The sequence below is a fragment of the Diabrotica virgifera genome, chromosome 9, assembly GCF_917563875.1.
Source record: "Diabrotica virgifera virgifera chromosome 9, PGI_DIABVI_V3a".
Classification (NCBI taxonomy): Eukaryota; Metazoa; Arthropoda; class Insecta; order Coleoptera; family Chrysomelidae; genus Diabrotica; species Diabrotica virgifera.
Genome location: NC_065451.1, coordinates 107,988,172 through 108,006,594, shown reverse-complemented (window position 1 = coordinate 108,006,594; position 18,423 = coordinate 107,988,172). Strand labels below are relative to the sequence as shown.

Sequence of the window (18,423 nt, the reverse complement as noted above, 5' to 3'; positions counted from 1 at the left end):
TGGACGACTGAAAGTGTTGCTATGAGTAGGAGTATTAGTAATTTCTTGGTCATGGAGATTTGTAGGTGTAGGTGATATGCTCGGATTTGATAATGCATAACTTGATGACTGCTGAGTGTTTGGGAACTTGTGTAATATACTTGTTGGATCTGTTTGATTTGGTACTTCATTGTTTGAATCAATATGAGTTGATTCCGTTAGTGAACTGTTATTGCATTGGGATGATATGTGTCATGTATTTTTGCAAATAAAGCAGGTGAGTGTACCTTGTGACAAAAATATGCGGTAAGGTGTTTGGTCGAAATTTATTAGAATAGAATCTGGAATTGGTGATGTTATAGGGCTTACATAAACTTGCCTCCGAAAGCTCAATATATGACTATATTCGGGACGAGTTGAGCTAATTTTCAGAAATGTTATTGGGGAAATAAGCTTTAAACCAATATTCTGTAATTCTTCAACTAATACTTGATGAGGAATTGACGGGCAGACACCAGACAAGACTAGTCTTTCTGCTGGAGAGACAAGTCTCCGTGCTGTTACAACTTCGCCGAGTACTTCTATAGAGCCATGTTATTGCATGAAATTATCTACTACGGTTTTGTTTGCTAAATACATGCAGATTCTATTATGAGATAATCTAGATGAAAAAATAATATTTTTTGGGTTGATTATTGTGCCCAACGGAATTAAATAATCCTGCAGTTTAGAATTATCGATACAACTAAATACAATTGCTTGGGTCTTACTCGGAAAAGAATTTGAAGCGGCTGATGCATAACTGTTTGTGATATTCGAACGTTGATTTACTGGACTGGTTAGATCGGAAGGTGTGTTTACATTGTGTGAGGTCATTTTAAGCTGCGGTGGCGAAAGCTTCAGTCCGGCTCTGGTAAGTGACAAACCAACCGCATGCTAGCTAACCTCACAAAATGATTGAACGGTGGTGTATATTTATTATTTGACGTTTTCTTTTCACAATAATAAAGTAATAATTACGTATAGATGACTTACGTAGTAGTATCTAGTAGATAAACACTTTAATTTTAAAAAACTATTTAATAATACCACTTGTTTTAAGTAAAAACTAGGAGTACAATATCAGTACAACTTCACCATACCTTGCCAGGGCCGGTATGCATATCCGTTATTAAATTGTTCTGTTTTGTTGTTAATTTTGTGTTTTGTTGTTAATTTTTGTGTGTTTGATATTTTTCAATAAATAAACCTTCAAAGCAACGTTTTTGTTTACAGCTTTTACAAGATAAGAGATATTCGGATAATCCAAAAATAAAATCTTAGCGACGCCTCCGACATAATACGAAAGGAGTATGAGACAATATCAATTTTTCCACAGAATTTCTTAAAATTAGGAGAAAATACAACTTTTCCATTCACTCCCGTATAATTACATAATATTATATAACACAATTTTTTTGTTATCGGAATATTAACACACGATATCAATACCTGTACCTACAAACTGATGCAAAAATCTTGAAAATCGGAGTACAAATAATAAAGTTATAAATTGTCGAACTAAATTAAAAATTTTGAGTGGCGGAATTTTGTGCCGATGAGTGTAAATGTTACCGGCCAAACCCGATTTCAGGACAAACTAGTTTGTCCTAAGCGCGTTAGGATAATCTAGTATGGCCTAGGCCAAACTAGTTTCTTCTATCGCGCGTAGGCCAACCTAATTTGTCCTAGGTAAAACGAGTTTATATATAAATACGCACACTCAGGCCAAACTAGATTATACAGAAGTGTATGTTTTTATATTAGGATAAACTAGTTTCGCCTAGCCTAAACCAATTTAATATAGTCGATAATAATTGATTCCAGATTGGTTGCTGATTCCAACGTAAGTTTAGAAGACCCTATTAAGAGTTGAAAGACTTTTAAGTATTTAGGGTAAATAATAAACCGAGATTGTATGAACCGAGTTGTATGAAAGATATAGAAATGAAAATAGTACGGAAAAAACAAGCCAGGAAAGCACTCCATGGAGTGATATGGAAGAACACTCTAACTAAAGAAAACAAAAAAGGATTTTTCAGGGCATAGTGCTGAATATTACCCTACAAGAGCGGAAGAATGGCCAGTGACAACAATAATACAAAATAAAATACGAACAGTTAAAATGGAGTTTATGAGAAGGTGTCTACAAATCACCAGGTAGGATAGAATAAGAACAGAGGAAACATGAAACTGAATAGAAGTAGAATGCTCAACTACAAAAAAGATGTGGTAGTAGAAGTAGAGCCCTGAAATGGTACGGGCATGTACAAAGAATTCCGGAACACAGGTGGCCGAAAAGATTACCGAACTGGGACCCGCGGGGAGGAAGACGGCGAAGAAGACCTGCTCTAAGATGGGAAACTTACATAGAAAAAACTATGATAGATAGAGGCCTCAGAGATGGCGACTGGGAGAATATAGTGCTATTAAAGACGAAAACATAAAACTCTGGCCTAGGCCAAACTAGTTTGTCCTGAAATCGGGTTTGGCCGGTAACATACATATATACCATTTTACCATAAAATATAATTTTTGGGCTATTTATAACTTTTCTGAGATCGAGTTTTCATTTACTGGTAATTGTTATAGCCTTCATTTATGCGGTGTTTTAAGTAATTTTCAATATTCTTTTTGGCCCTTTGGGCTCATAGCGTACTCATGTCATATATACAAATCCTTTCAATTCTGTTTTCTGTAGACCATAGTTATTAATGTTTGACAAAAGCTGACTTATTAACAATAATTATAATCGGATTATACATGTCAACTGCTCAGTTTGAGTATAATCTAAAACTTTTCTTACATTTTCATTCCAGGATAGCCTGGGTCTTCCCCTCTTCATCTTACCTGGGGTTTCCACTTTAATAATTTTTTTGGCCAACGCTGTTCATCCATCCGAAACACGTAACCAAACCACTTTAAGCTCTTCCGCTTTATTCTATCCACTGCAGTGTTTTGGACGTGCATTCGTCTTCGGATTTCCTCGTTACACTCTATCTCCTGTCTCGAAACTTCAGCACTTCGGCGCAAGTAGTCCATTTCTACTGCATTGATTCGTCTTCTGGACTCTGTCCCTAACGTCCCTAACGTCCATACCTCACACTCATGCATCAGAACTGACTCCACGAATGACTTTCCTATTTATTTTTTTTTATTTAATTTTTTTTTTCAAATTAGATTAAAATTTACCTAAACGATTGTTATATTTTGCTTGTATTATAAAGTACCTACTAGTTAACTGCGGTGTCGGAAATTTGGTCGAGAACACTTCGTCGATGGAAAATTAGTCGACAACATTTGGTCGACAAACAGTTGGTCGAATGCACAATTCATCGAATGTACAACTCGTCGACGACCATTTGATCGAATGGATTTTTCATCAACAAAGGCCCAAAGGGAATAATGGTGACAAATGAAGGATTATTGATTTTTAATGTTTGATCAATTTGACTTGTCCGGAAATGCTGCGTTCGCAAGTGCGCCGACACCAAAAAGAAGAACGGTACAACACCACTAATTAAAATATCAGTTTATATCTGCTGTATACTCTCCCACCGCAGCCAATTTTTTTATTAAATTTAAAAATAATTAAGATTTAGAAAAAAAAATTAACAAAACCCCAAAAAAAAATTCAGATATGTATAATATAATATTCCGGTTAACAATATAAAAACCAGTAATCCGTCGTTTTCACCATTAATACCTTTATCCTAAAGATAAATATCAGTTTGTCGACGAAAAATCCATTAGATCAAATGTTCGTCGATGAATTATTGTACATTCGATGAATAATTGTGCATTCGACCAACTGTTTGTCGACCAAATGTTGTCGACTAATTTTCCGTCGACTCAACCAAATTTCCTAGACCCATTTAACTGAAGGAGGTTATAAAAAATTTAAATGTTGATTAGATTATTACTATTTCAGGTAAAACTAAGTCAGATGTGTACATAATCAAACCTAAAACAAGTAATAAACCTTTTGCTGTGTTGTGCGATATGGAAACTAAAGGGGGTGGTTGGACTCATATTCAGAAGAGGTTTGATGGATCCCAAGATTTTTATCTACCTTGGAGAGACTATAAATTTGGTTTTGGTGATCTTATGGGCGAATTTTGGATTGGGTTGGAAAATATGCACCACATGACAGGTAATTCAGTATTAGCTTTAAATTGCTCTTTAACTATTAAAGCGTAAGGTTGCCGAGTGCAGGTTCTTTTCAATGTAGATAGCAGTAGAGTAAACTCCAGCTTTACACTCAATGAAGGTCAGGATTTATGCGTGATCAAGCCCAGATGAAGAAGGAGGTACTAAATAAGAGTAACGCGATGTAGTAAGACTACAGAGGCCTGGTGTCCGCATACCAAGTTGATTAATAGCAAGCTAAAAAATTTGTTAATAGCTTAACGGTATCTCGTCTGAAAAACTAGGATGTACGAGAACACTGGAACAGGAGAAGTTTTAATTGTGGAACATGTTAAAAATTTGGAAAGTCAGACTACGAAAACTTCCCATGTATTGGGTCGGACAGAACTTCCAACTAATTTATTACCCTTTTAATAAACTCTCATGTAAAAATCAGACTACTATGTATTTATCACCAACATAAATCCTGTGATTTGACATGTTCTACTAGGCGAGCAGCACACCCCTAATTTGAGGCTTAGAAATAGAAAAAGCGACCATGATAGGTGAATGGCAAATTTTAGTCATTATTTATATTTTAGAGACCGCTGAAATGAATAAATGAAGTTTATTTTTATCTAGAATTGGTGGAACATGTTCAAAATTCAAATTTTTTGCAAAAATGCTAAAAATAAATTTTGATGATTTTTAAATTTTACCTCACTGTATCTTTGCTTGCTGTAAATATTTCCTTTTGAAAATTTTACCGTACCATCTTTCGAGAATTTAGATGACAACGAGACTTGTTCAAAACGTTTAAACGTATTAAAATATGAGTTGTTAATTTTTAAATATTTTGCCGTCAGATTTCGATAGTTTCACGTTTATTTAAAAAAGTTAAGTGGCAAACTTTTTAGTTAATAATTTTAACCAACACAGGAATAAAACATAATTCGTGATGAAGTGTTCTGGAAAATTTTAAGTAAAAATATGCAATAGGAAAAAAGTTATGTGACTCTATAGACGAGTGGCGCACCACAAAAAACCACGGTGTGGTGAATGGCTAATTTCTAACTTTTTAACTTACTTTACGGTTTTAATGGTGCTGAAAACGAAAATACGGTTTATTTTGAATTTTATATGGGGGAACATTGTCAAAATCGCAATTTTACCCCATAAAAAATTAATCACGTTTTTCTTAAAATTAAAAGTAGCATAATTTTTTTCTATAAACCATTTTATTCTTTGTACCCTATGTTTTAAGATGAACTTGATTAAAAAGCTAAGTTTCAAATTTTGCTACTCAACTTTTGCGATTGAACTTTGCAATTCAGGAATATGCACCTTTCGCTTTAAACAATTTATAACTTTTAATATATTGATATCGAAAGATTGAAACAAGTACCATTATATTCAGAAACGTAAGAAATATATACCATAAAACTTCTAGAAAAAAATATTAAACTGAAACGCAAAAAAATGTGATTTCATTTTTTGATCTTTAGGGTAAAATTGCAATTTTTCCAATGTTCCTCTACGTATAATTCAAAATAAATCTAATTTTCATTTTCAGCACCATCAAAAACACAAAATATGACCAAAATTAGCCATTCAACTCACCGTGGTCATCACACCACACAGTATCTTGAGAAATAAGCGTTTTTTTTTGTGGTGTGCCGCTCGTTTATAAAGTCTGATAACTTTTTTATATTGCATATTATGTTGACTTAAAATTTTCCAGAAAACTTCTTCATGAATCATGCTTTATCGCTGTGTTGGATAAAATTATAAACTATAAAGTTGGTCACTTAACTTTTTTAACTAAATATGAAACTAACGAAATCTTACGATAAAATGTTTAAAAATTAACAACTTATCTTTTAATTTGTATAAACATTTTGTACAAAGTTAGTTATTATCTAAATACTTAAAAAATCACGCAGTAAAATTTTCAAGAGGAAATATTTACAGCTACCAAAGATATAGCGAGGTAAAGTTGAAAAATCATAGGAATTGATTTTTCGCATTTTTGCATAAAATTTGATTTTTGAACATGTTCCACCAATTTTAAATAAACATAATTTTCAAATTCAGATTCAACGATTTCGAAAATATTAAGAATCACCAAAATTGGTCATTCACCTTAAAGTTGATTTTCGTGGTCGGTATAACGTAATTTTAGGGATTGCTGCCGCTCGTCTATACGTGTCGGACTTATTAAAATGCCCAGTTGATAACAAATACCAGTCTAATTTTTGCATGAGAGTTTAATGAAAGGGTAACAAATCAATTGGAAGTTTTGTCCCACAAAATACATACGACGTTTTCGTAGTCGGACGTTTCAAATTTTTAACCTGTTCCACAATTAAAACTTCCCTGTTCCAATGTTCCCATACCTACATCAAAGTTTGTCCGACTAGAGAGCGTTAAGCTATTAACAAATTTTCAGCTTGCTATTAATCAACTTTTTTTTGATACGCGGGATCCAGGAATATCATCAATCATCAGCAATGAACGTCAATGACAATGATACTCTTATTCAGTAGAAGTGACATCTAGTCTTTTAAGCCTAGTAGATAAGCATGGACTTTTGATGAACGACAGGAGACTACTTGGACATACATATTATTGGGGATATAGTCGGAAATATTGCTAGAATGTCAGATAATGAGTAAGTTACATTCTCCAGCCCAAAGGGCAGAAGAGGTGGACGGTAACCACGTAGAAGATGGCTTGACGATAAGGAAGAAGACCGTAAGATTTTAACCGTCAGAAGATGTAGGAAAGTTGCTAATCGAAGGGAGTGGCGACTTCTCTGCGAGCAGTTAAAGGCCCACAAAGTATTATCGGGCCAATTATGGTGATAATGAGTAATTTTATCTAATATTTTTAGTAAACATATTATGTTGATTCATAGAATTATTTTATTATTTTAATAGTTTTAAATGTTAAATATAATATATTCAACTTATAAGCTTAGTAAAATAAATATTGAATGGGTTGCATATGTGAGTCCATATTAAATGTAGTAATGAAACACAGACTTACTCACAATCATTTAATAATATTTTGACGACCGGTTTCGATCTCTACACTATTCAGATCATCTTCAGGTCGGCGTTACAAGTAGTTAAATGATGCCGTTACAAGGGATGCGTTGCCAGTTCGTTGATAACATGTTAATACGTGTGCCCCAACCTTTTTCAGGTCACCTATAATTTTTACAGTTTTTCAACCGATATTATTTTGACAATTTTTTTTTATCTATCTTTTTATCTAATTAGTTTTCTTATTCCTCTACATTTCATAGATTTCAAAGTGTCAGTCACCTACAATTATATTAAATATATGACATCCCTTAGTCCTTTGACTGGGAACAATACTTTTTAAAAGTTTTCCTATTTGTCATTTTCCATACTTTGATCTCTGACCATATCTCAAAACATCTACGAGCAAAGACCTTCACATTAGTACAAATGTCTACAATAAAGCTGTTTTTACTTAGCTACAATAAAAACATACCCACTCGAACGTTGTCTTTCTCATTTCTAACACAATATTCTCTGTTTCTCAACACACATCTTCCTTCAGGATCCATTCAAATTTCAAAAGATTTACTATGTTTTGACCTACGAAACATGTCTGCTTGCCCTGTACCTCACCTAGCTATCCTATTAGCATAAGTTGGACGTATAAACATGTTATCAACGAACTGGCAACGCATCCCTTGTAACGGCATCATTTAACTACTTGTAACGCCGACCTGAAGATGATCTGAATAGTGTAGAGATCGAAACCGGTCGTCAAAGTATTATTAAATGATTGTGAGTAAGTCTGTGTTTCATTAAAATACGTATTTATAAGTATTTTATTAGTGCATGATAATCGTTGATAACTTGCAAGATTCTATTACATTTTAGCTTTTGAAAGAAACGAACTTCTGGTAGAACTAACTGATACAGACCAAACGAAGAGTTACGCCCAATACGCTTCGTTCTCAATAAGCAACGAAAAAGATGGATACAAACTGAATAAACTTGGAGGATATTCAGGTGACGCGGGGGATTCTCTATCACGTCATCTATATGCAAAATTTTCAACTCTCGATGTGGACCTGGATAATAGCACCACCACAAGTTGTGCACAAGAGTTCGGTAAGATATACATATATTTCAAAAGGTTTTTATATATGTTATAGTCAAAGCTGGAATTTCAGGCACTTCTAGGTTTGACTAGGCAATCCTCAGGTCTGACTGACGGTCTTAGTCAAAGCCCGAAAGAAATTACAGTTTCAGTCTTTGACTAGTCAAACATTTTTTTTGGGAGGTGGGAATCTTCGCAAGACCGTCTGGGAAGGTGTCCCAGGTGTGTCGGATTCAATCCGTCCTATCTGTATCACGGGCCGCCTACCGACTAAACCCACCCCCTCTTTTCTTCAGCCGACGGGTCTGGGACCGCTCTTAGCGAGCATATCTCACTCGTCGATCTTACTCATAGCTCCCCTCTGGCACTCCTAGCGTGCATTCCACGGATTAGTTGGCCACCGGGCCAACCGACACCCCGCCCACGCCCTGCACCAGGCCGGTCAGCAAAGCGATCGTCTGGCGCAACCCGTGCGCAGGTAGGGCGACCGGGATGCCCCCAATCCCGGATGGAAACAACCAGAAGATGTCAGTTGGCAGTTACGAGCAACTCCAGTCGTTCATACTTTCATCTATGCACTCTTTCTCGTCCGCCCCTTCATACTTTTTCTCATTCAACTCCACTCATTCATACTTTCATCTATGCACGCTTACTCATCAACCCATTCAATTCGGAAATTAAAATGGGACAGTCTGTGTAGGTCGGATGTAAAAGATCCTTCCCCACTGACTGCCCCAGAAAACGATACAAGACATAACACAAAGGGAGAAACGAGAGTGAAAAAAGAGGAAAAAGAGAAGAAAAGAGCAGAGATACAGTAAGAGAAGAGAAAAAACATAAAGAAAATGGAAAGAAACAAAGAAGGGGCAGAGAAGAAAGAAAAGATAGAACACATAGATAGGAAAACCGAAAAATAAGAAATTGTTAAATAAATTAAATACGATAAAATAAATAACTAGAATTATGAAAGAGTAAAATATGTACGTAAAAACAGGCAGTCAGTGTGGTTTGGATGTAAAGGGTCCACCCCCCATAAAGCGGTCATTCCACTTGCAGCCGCCTCTCTTTTTCTTCTTTGTGCTTTATTGTCTTTGTGACGAAGGCAATGATCAGCTTAAACTCTCGTTTGCTGTCGATAGCTCTATCGATCATCTCATGGGGCTCGCCTAGGGGAGATCCCAGGCCCAACTGCAGTTCGGTTTCGCCCCGCGCGATACGCAGGGCATACGAACACGACATGCCGCGCGTCATCCGCCACACCACACTCGGGACATAGATCGTCCCTAGTCTTCCCAATACGGTGGGTATATTGTCGAAACAATTCATGCCCCGTCAGAAACTGTGTAAAGTAGTGGTTGACGCGCCGATGCCAACATCCGTAATACCTCCCTACATCCGGGATCAGGGATCTCATCCAGACGGCCTTTCCGACTTCGGCTGCCCATTCCCTCTGCCACGACTGTAAACTTCTAGCTCTCTCCAGTGACCCTGAACCTATCGCCCCGTTGCCCCTTCGGTACATTTGGACTCTCTCCCTGGCCAGGATGTGCACCGGTAGAGAACCAGCCAGCACCTGTAAGGCAAGTGACTAGTCAAACCTAGGAGAGACTAAGTTGGTCAGGCAAAGGTCGAAATTTAATTTTATAAAATCGGGAGTTGACTAGTCATACCTCGATCAGCTATTCAAATGTCGTAATTTATTAGATTAGGTTTAATAAACTAACTAGCTAAAGAGGAGTAGGGTTTATAGTAACTAAAAGATTGCGAAAAGACATTATCGCATTTACACCAATATCAGACAGAATTTGCACATAAGACTCAAAGGTAAACTGCATAACGTGACAATGGTTAATGTATATGCACCGATGGAAGAGGTTGATGAAGACGAGGTTGAAAGATTCTATGGAGAATTTCAGGAAGTATGTGATAAAATCCAAAGACACGATGCTGTTATAACATTAGGCGACTTTAATGCTAAGCTGGGGAAAGAAGAAACTTTCGTAAACATATTTGGGAAGCATAGTTTGCATAATGAAACCAGTAAAAATGGACTTAGGGTTGCACAATTTGCAACAGCAAATAATTATGTAGTTGTCAGCACTAACTTCCAGAGAAAAGATATCCATAAAGGAACATGGAAAATACCAGGAACCCATGAAGCCAATCAAATTGATTACATCCTTATCTCAAAAGAATGGACAACAGACATAACTAATGTCAGAACGTATCGCAGGGCGAACTCAGACTCAGATTACTATCTTGTGGGGGCAAAAATTGCGGCATAAAATCGCTAATGTGGCAAAAGGGAGAAATAGCCAATTTAGAAAATGGAATGTTGAAGGATTCAAGTCCAACAAAGACACATGAATATCAAAATACTCTCCAAATAAAACTCAACGGAAACAGTGAGGAAGATACTGCAGAGGAGGAATGGAGACAATTAAAAACAGTAATAACGGAATATTTCTCGACAAACGTCGAACAAAGTTTTTTTATTCAATACAAAACTGCATAAAACAAAGTCTTTTTTCAATCTTACATGGGATCTCTCTCTCTTCATAGTGGTATTTTGAAATTATTGGCCATAGCTCTGAAGATGGTTTTATAAGCCGAAAACGCTTAGCTAGGAATTAAATATTTTACACACTTCAAAAGTACTATTCTCTTCCTGGCATTCAGTAGTCATAAGTGTGTACAAAAACCATTTCAGTCTTCACAATTCAGGTTAATTCTTCAGATACGGTTTGTTGTATTTGCCAAAAAGAGAGCTCTGATGCACATACGTGCATGATTTGTAATCAGGTGGTATGCTTGGTGCATATTATGAAGGTTTTGAAAGAAAAGTTACATGTATGCGTTGTTCACAGACAGAAAAGATTACAATAAATAACGGAAAGGCGATTGAAGATCCTCATGCCCAGACTAATGCTATGAAAAATTAATTAAAAGAAATTTCCTCCAATTTCGATTGGAAAAACTGTAAAAATACGTGCCTATCCTCAGCTTTGATAGAGCCAAAGGACACGCTCGAAATATTTTGGGTATCATACAAGAACAATTGATGGTTTATATAGAGTTGGTACGAAATACGGAACAATAAACACACATTTTTCAAGAAATCAAATAAGAGAATGCAAATAGAATGTTCTTAATTTCGAAGATGTTCCAGACGTTCAGCTATTTTTAAAAAAAAATTAGTACAAAAAATTATAAATTTTGAGGACAAGGAATGCACTTTATAGAGAATATGATCTTTGTCTGTCTAACAGGCCATCAAAAAATTACTGAAAGTGACGTCGCTGAGCTGTTAAAAATATAGTATCTATGAAAGTAGTCATTATGGAGAAGGTAGTGTCAGGTTTTAGTGCATCCGGAATATGTCCTTTAGATCCCGATAAATTTAATGAGGATGATTTTACTCTTGCAAACCAGCAAAGGAAATTATAATAAAAGTCGCTTCTACCAGGGGCTTCTACAACGTCTAAACAAAATGAATTTACTGATGAGTCAATGTTGGATATTACAAATGTTCAGCCTTTTACATCTAAGGAAAATTCATTTTTCGCTTTTGCTCCAACAGCGATAACGGTTAAACCAGAACTTAAAAGAAAATTTCGTAACAAGCAACAATCGGAAATTCTTACAAGCACACCATTGAAGACAAAATTGGAGGAAGCTTTTCTCAAAGAAAGGCATTTCTTTTCTTTTTTTAATATCATGCGCTTGCACTTTGTATTTTTCTATGATAGCTAAAGAATTTACAGCAGAAGCGATTACTGCTTAAGAGCGCACCATTTCCCCACTTTTCCTTACTTTGCACAAAAATGTACTTTTTTTTAATAGTGTTGCACTAAATTTTATGTCAAATATTTAGTGCAGTCACTGAAGGTTTACACCTTATATTTCGTTGAACTACCGATTTTCATAAAAAATTTATGAATAGTTAGAGAATACCTCAAGGAACAAAGGTGATATGGTGCCAACTTGCGCTTTTAACCCTTTCTCGTATAACTCAAAAACTGTAAGCTTTATCAAAAAAGGTGTCGTTACCAAAATTGAAGATAATAAAAAATTGAATAAACTCCTTACTTCAATAACTCAACTAATATTAATTAAAAGTGAGTTATGGGTAATTGAATGTATATTTTTGTCGACTTTTTCGGTTTCAATAACGGGAAAACGATAAATTTTATAAAGTATACTTATTAAATATTTGTCAAAGTACTTCGGAATACCTATTAAGCAAGCTCCAGAAGTTAATAGCATTAAAATTAAGAAAGTTATGATGAAAATAAAAGAACCCTTTCGAATTTTTTAGGAGAAAGTGAAAAATAAAACATACGCCATTTCCAGAAAAATTAAAATTTATAGTAATCCTTACAAAAATATTTTTTTATTAGGATAAGTAATGATTTCAACAATTTTGACCGGTTTAGAATGCATATGTTTGAATAAAAGTTATAATTTAAAAAAATCAGAATTTTTAAAATTATCCTAATTTTAATTTCCTTTTGATAATAACTCCATAAATACTCAATACACGAAAAAAATGATATATAACCAAATTTAACTTTTTTTTTATCAAATATTTTACCTGTTTTACTATTTCTTTAGGGTAAAAAATAACCGAGATGGAAACGTTTAAAACTTAATATTTGCTATGAGAACCATGTAACCAGGGATATTTAACCTTAAATTCAACGTAGTTTAATATCACTTGGTATTAGCTTTCAAATTCTTTTTAGGAGAACCTAATATCATAAAAATTGACAGAGTTATTAAAAAAATAACATTTTTTGAAAAAATTTTTATAAGATGAATTTTGAAAAATTTTTGGAGCATAAATTTTAATGCTAACAACTTGTTCGGTGGCTCATTTGATAGATAGTTCTAAGTACTTTGACAAATGTTTAATAAGTTTATGTTATAAAATGCATCATTTTCCCGTTATGTAAGCTTGAATACTTAGATTTGGGCACTCACCGAAAAAAATGTACATTCAATTACCTATATTACCTATAACTCACTTCTGTTAAAAATATAATTTTTTTTCTAGTATGGATTTTATTTAATTTTTTATTAGCTTTAATTTTGGAAATAATACCTTTTTTGAAAAAACTTATACTTAGTTTTTGAATTATTTTATTGTTTTTGAGTTATAAAAGTTTTAATTTGTTTTAATAACTTTTGATCACAAATTTTGCTTAGAATTTGTCCCTCTATCAAATTATGAGGTCATTTTTAATAAAACAATTCCCCCCTACGAGAGGGGGTGTCATCCACCCACAGGGTAAAAGCGCAAGTTGGCACCATCTCATCTTTGTTCCTTGAGATACCCTCTAACCACTCACCAATTTTCGTGCAAGTCGATGGAGGTTCAACGAAATCGGAGGTAATAGCTCATATCCACCTTCAGTGACTGCACTAATTTATCTCCATAACTCATATCCAATATGGTCTAGTGGTTGGGATATCTGGCTTTCAAGCAGGAAGTTTGGATTCGATTATCAGAATCGGAAATTTGTTTTAAAATTTGACAATTTCATTTGAAAAATAATTTGAGAATTTAAGTCGAAAGATGAGTTTATTGACATTTTGACCTCCAATTCGGAGGTCGTTATCGAAATACAAAATATTAATAAACTGTACAAACTTTGTTGCTTCAGACATACCTATATTAATACATCTTAAAATACCTAAAAGACTTTAAAATGATATTGCCAATATTTATGAGTTGCGTTCCTGGGACTACTTTATTGAAAAATAGTATATTCGATTACATAAAATCAAATTTAACAAGAATATTCGTCACAAAAATCATAGCATATGATTTGTTTTTAAAAAAATGACCACATGCAATGGTGACAGCAAAATTCCAGTGTTAGTGATTCCATAGTAAATTACAAGGAACAACCAGGAAAAAACCTCATGATACCATCTCGAGATGGTAAGTATTTGGTCTTACATTCAGTTTACTCTCAAAACTAATACCAAATTCTTATTTTATATGTATGTTATTTTAAATTATAAATATAATACATAAATATATAAACAATATTAAATATCAATGGTGTACTATTCTCGATATGAATTTTAAAAGTCAAAAGGCATATATCGAGCACTGAATTTATTAAATCTTGCCCAAGTATACTTTTGCTATCTAGAGCATCCTCAGGGGCATTTCGTCAATAAAAGAAGGTATCCTCGAATGTCATTTAAATAAAATAAATAATTTGTTGGCAAACTTAAATTAACATCTAACTAAACACTGAACAAGGGAAAAAACAGATAAATTAAAGTGCCAGTAGGTACTACATTTTGCAATATGGAGGCAGAAACATGGAGGTACTACATTTTTATGCCTCCATATTGCAAAATGTAGTACCTACTGGCACTTTAATTTATCTGTTTTGTCCCTTGTTCAGTGTTTAGTTCGATGTTAATTTAAGTTTGCCAACAAATTATTTATTTTAATTAAATGACATTCGAGGATACCTTCTTTTTTTGACGAAATGCCCCTGAGCATGCTCTAGATAGCGAAAGTATACTTGGGCAAGATTTAATAAATTCAGTGCTCGATATCTGCCTTTTGACTTATAAAATTCATATATTCGAGCATTCAACCATTTCCTATTATTCTCGATATGTTATTGACTTACTAATCAAGGTATTTTCTTGCTACTGGCTTCCTCTTTTAATATGGGTAACCACCACCTACTGCATTCTACCGAGGAATTTACGACACAATTGGTTTAATTTAGTTTAATTAGAGCCGCTTCTTTGAATTTCCTCTTTTTACTATCCGTTTTGCAGGACTACACTTAAATCTTTCCATTGAAATCTATGTTCATAGTACATTATTTATGGTAGAGTTGCAAATTATGCTAAATGTGCAGTGACTCGAGCGCTTTGGGGACCTACTGGGGTGTGATTATTAGGTCCTAAAACCAAAAAAAGTTAAGTAAAATTTTCCATTTTAGCGGGTACTTCCCACTTTTTAATTTAATTTTCCATTTCCAACAATCGTTTTTTCCGATTATAGCGCCATCTATCCATAATTCGAAAAAATGTTTCGAATAAAATTTGCTTATTTTTATGCAAAGACTCCAAATCTGCAATAAAAAATGGGGCTTATATTTAAGATTTTACTGTTACCCCCATCCCACCTTCGTGGGGTGTCGTATTTTTCGATCTGATGTTTATTTTGCGAAATATCACGGAAATTGTATTCAAAATTTTAAATTTACCCCCACCCCTCTCCATGGGGGGTCATGTTTGGTATCTTTCGATAGATTTTAAAAAATATTAAACACGTAGGTTTTAGTTTTTCGATCTGGCGTTTATTTCGCGAAATATTCGCTTTTTTTGTGAAACTTTTTGACTCGCCCATTTTCGTACGCTCCGCTCAAATTGTCAGATTTTTGAAATATACACTCTTTTGCTCTTACCTTATCTTAATCTGACAATTGCGAGTATTTTTAAGGATAGATTTTTTTTCGATCCCACTGAAGGAACTCCCCTGTGTTAACAGTCAATATATGGTAGAGGTACATCTGCAGGGTACCACGTTTCTCCCCATATGATAATCTGACGCGCTCGAGTAACTGCAAAAATCCCTGCTTGGGCTCCCCTACCATTATATTTTAGTATTATTTATTTAGTATTATTTTAATATTAAGTATATCTATGTATTATTAATGTTATTTATAATTTAAAGTAACATACATATAAAATCAGAATTTGGTGTTAGTTTTGAGAGTAAAGTGAAAACAAGACCAAATACTTACCATGTCCGAATAGTATCATAAGGTTTCTTCCTGATTTTTCCTCAAGATTTACAATGTAATTACTAACACGAGAATTTTACTGTCACCATTTCATGTATTTGTCTTTTAAATTCAAGACAAATCGCATGCTATGATTTTTGTGACGGTTATTCTTAAGTTAAAGTTGATTTCATGTAATCAACGAACTATCTTTCTAGAAAGCAGTCCCAGGAACACAACTCATAAATATTGGCAATATCATTTTAAAGTCTTCCAATTTAAAAGGTATAATATATATCTGACTTGCCAATATGAATGAGTCAGATTAAATTAAATAATTAGAAGATTGTTTTTGGCTAAGCAACAAAATTTGTTTAATATATTTATAATTTGTATTTAGATAACGACCTTTGAAGTGGAAGCCGAAACATCAATAAAATCATTTTTCAACTTAAATTGTAACTTATTTCTCAATTATTAGAATAGTAAATTGCATAAATTCCACAAAGTGTAATTATTTATAAATTCAGTTTAAACAAAGTTTTATATATTTTAGAGGGTGCTTGGTGGTACGAGCATTGTCATCAAAGCAATCTAAATGGGAAATTTTTGACTGTGGTGCTCCCTGGTGGAAAGAATGGTCATGGTCTAAGCTGGCACGCTTTGAAAAATTCGTATGAGAATTTGGCAGGATCAAGAATGATGATACGACCAATTTTAAAATAAAACATGTTTTCCCGAAAAAGCATTACATTAATGTTTTTGTTTAAATTATAATATACAGTGCGTTCATAAAGTAACGCATAAATTCATTATTTCGTAAACCGGCGACTTCACGAAAAAATCCCGAAACGGGTCGACTTTTTTTAATTCACAATTTTTAGGCATATATATCATACTAGTGACGTCATCCATCTGGGCTTGATGACATAATCGAGGATATTTTTAAGGAGTCATGTGACAGTTAACTTGAAATGGTATTCAATTATCTATTCACTAATATAAATATTAACATACCTATTTATACAGGGTGTTAAAAAAATTTAATTACATTAATTGAGACAAAAAGAAGAATGTCTGTAATTTACTTAATTCAAAATACGTTTTACTGTTAATTTGAAATTAAAAAAAAATGTTAATTTCACAAATAAATATTGCTTTTCACTTAAATCCAATGTTAAATCTGCAACCACCTGCCTCTTGGCAAATTGAACATTTCATTTAAGCGAAAATCTATGTTTATTTGTCAAATAAACATTTTTTGTTTTTAGTTTTCTGACAACAGTTAAACGTATTTTGAATCAAGTAAATTACATACATTCTTCTTTTTGTCTCAATTAATTTAATTACAAACCATTTTTTGAACACACTGTATAAATAATTATGTTATTGTTTATATTAGTAAATAGAGAATTGAATACCCTTGCAAATGAGATATCACATGACCCCTATTCTCATTTAAAAACATCATCGATTACGTCATTAATCCCAGATGGATGTCGTCACTAGTATGATATTAGATGCAAAAAAATCGTAAATTAAAACTAAATACCGACCGGTTTTGGGATTTTTCCGGGATGCCGCCGGTTTAAGAAATAATGAATTTATGCGTTACTTTATGGACAAAACTACACAATAAATATTATGTTAATATATAAATAGTTCGAATAAAAATTTAACTACAGTAGAACCCAATTATTAGAATACCTTACTTACTCCGTCGCGTTACAAAATTTCGTGGATTTTAGCCGACTTAACAACATGCCTTCACTCTTCTCTGTCTTGAGCAACCTCTATCCAATTCTCCACGCCCATAGCTTTCAGGTCTGCTGCTATATTATCCCGCTACCGGAGTGACGGCGTCTTCTTTCAGTTGGGATTTCTTCCCATACTATCCTTACTGTCCTTTGGTAAGAATGTCTTCTGAGGGGTCCTGCTCATTGAAGTTTTCTAGACTTTATTTCTTTTATGATGTTGGCGTCTGTGTACAGTTCTTTGAGCTCTTTGTTAGTTCGTATCCTATATTGTCCTGCTGCTTCATCAAGCACAGGCACAAAGGTCTTCCTTAAGATTTTTGTTTACAAACACATAGTCTTCATCTTGGTTTGCCTTTGTTATCGTCCACGTTTCGATTCTTGAATTTCTGATTATTGTTCCAGAGCTAGGTTGAAGAGTTGCGGTCACAGTGCAACTCCCTATTTTAATCCATTGTTTAGTTCGAATGTCTTCGAGTATTGTTGTCCAACTCTCACCTTACATCGTAACCGTTCCATACTCATCCGTATTAAACTGACTGAAGTTCCTACATCAATGTCCACAGTCTAGCCCTGTCTACTCTATCACATGCTTGTTTAAAATCTATGAACGT

The 18,423-nt window shown here is 34.0% G+C and overlaps 1 protein-coding gene across 1 annotated transcript in view; it reads left to right on the top strand.

The window, feature by feature from the left end:
* LOC114345097 (microfibril-associated glycoprotein 4-like) overlaps nt 1-17,739 on the top strand; it is a 56,975-nt gene extending 39,236 nt beyond the window's left edge. The window contains exons 4-6 of the mRNA XM_050662371.1: nt 3,950-4,171; nt 8,067-8,300; nt 16,612-17,739. Of these exons, the coding sequence (XP_050518328.1) occupies nt 3,950-4,171; nt 8,067-8,300; nt 16,612-16,781 (626 nt within the window). The 3' untranslated portion in view covers nt 16,782-17,739. The remainder of the gene's footprint in view (nt 1-3,949; nt 4,172-8,066; nt 8,301-16,611) is intronic.
* Nucleotides 17,740-18,423: the final 684 nt, after the last annotated feature.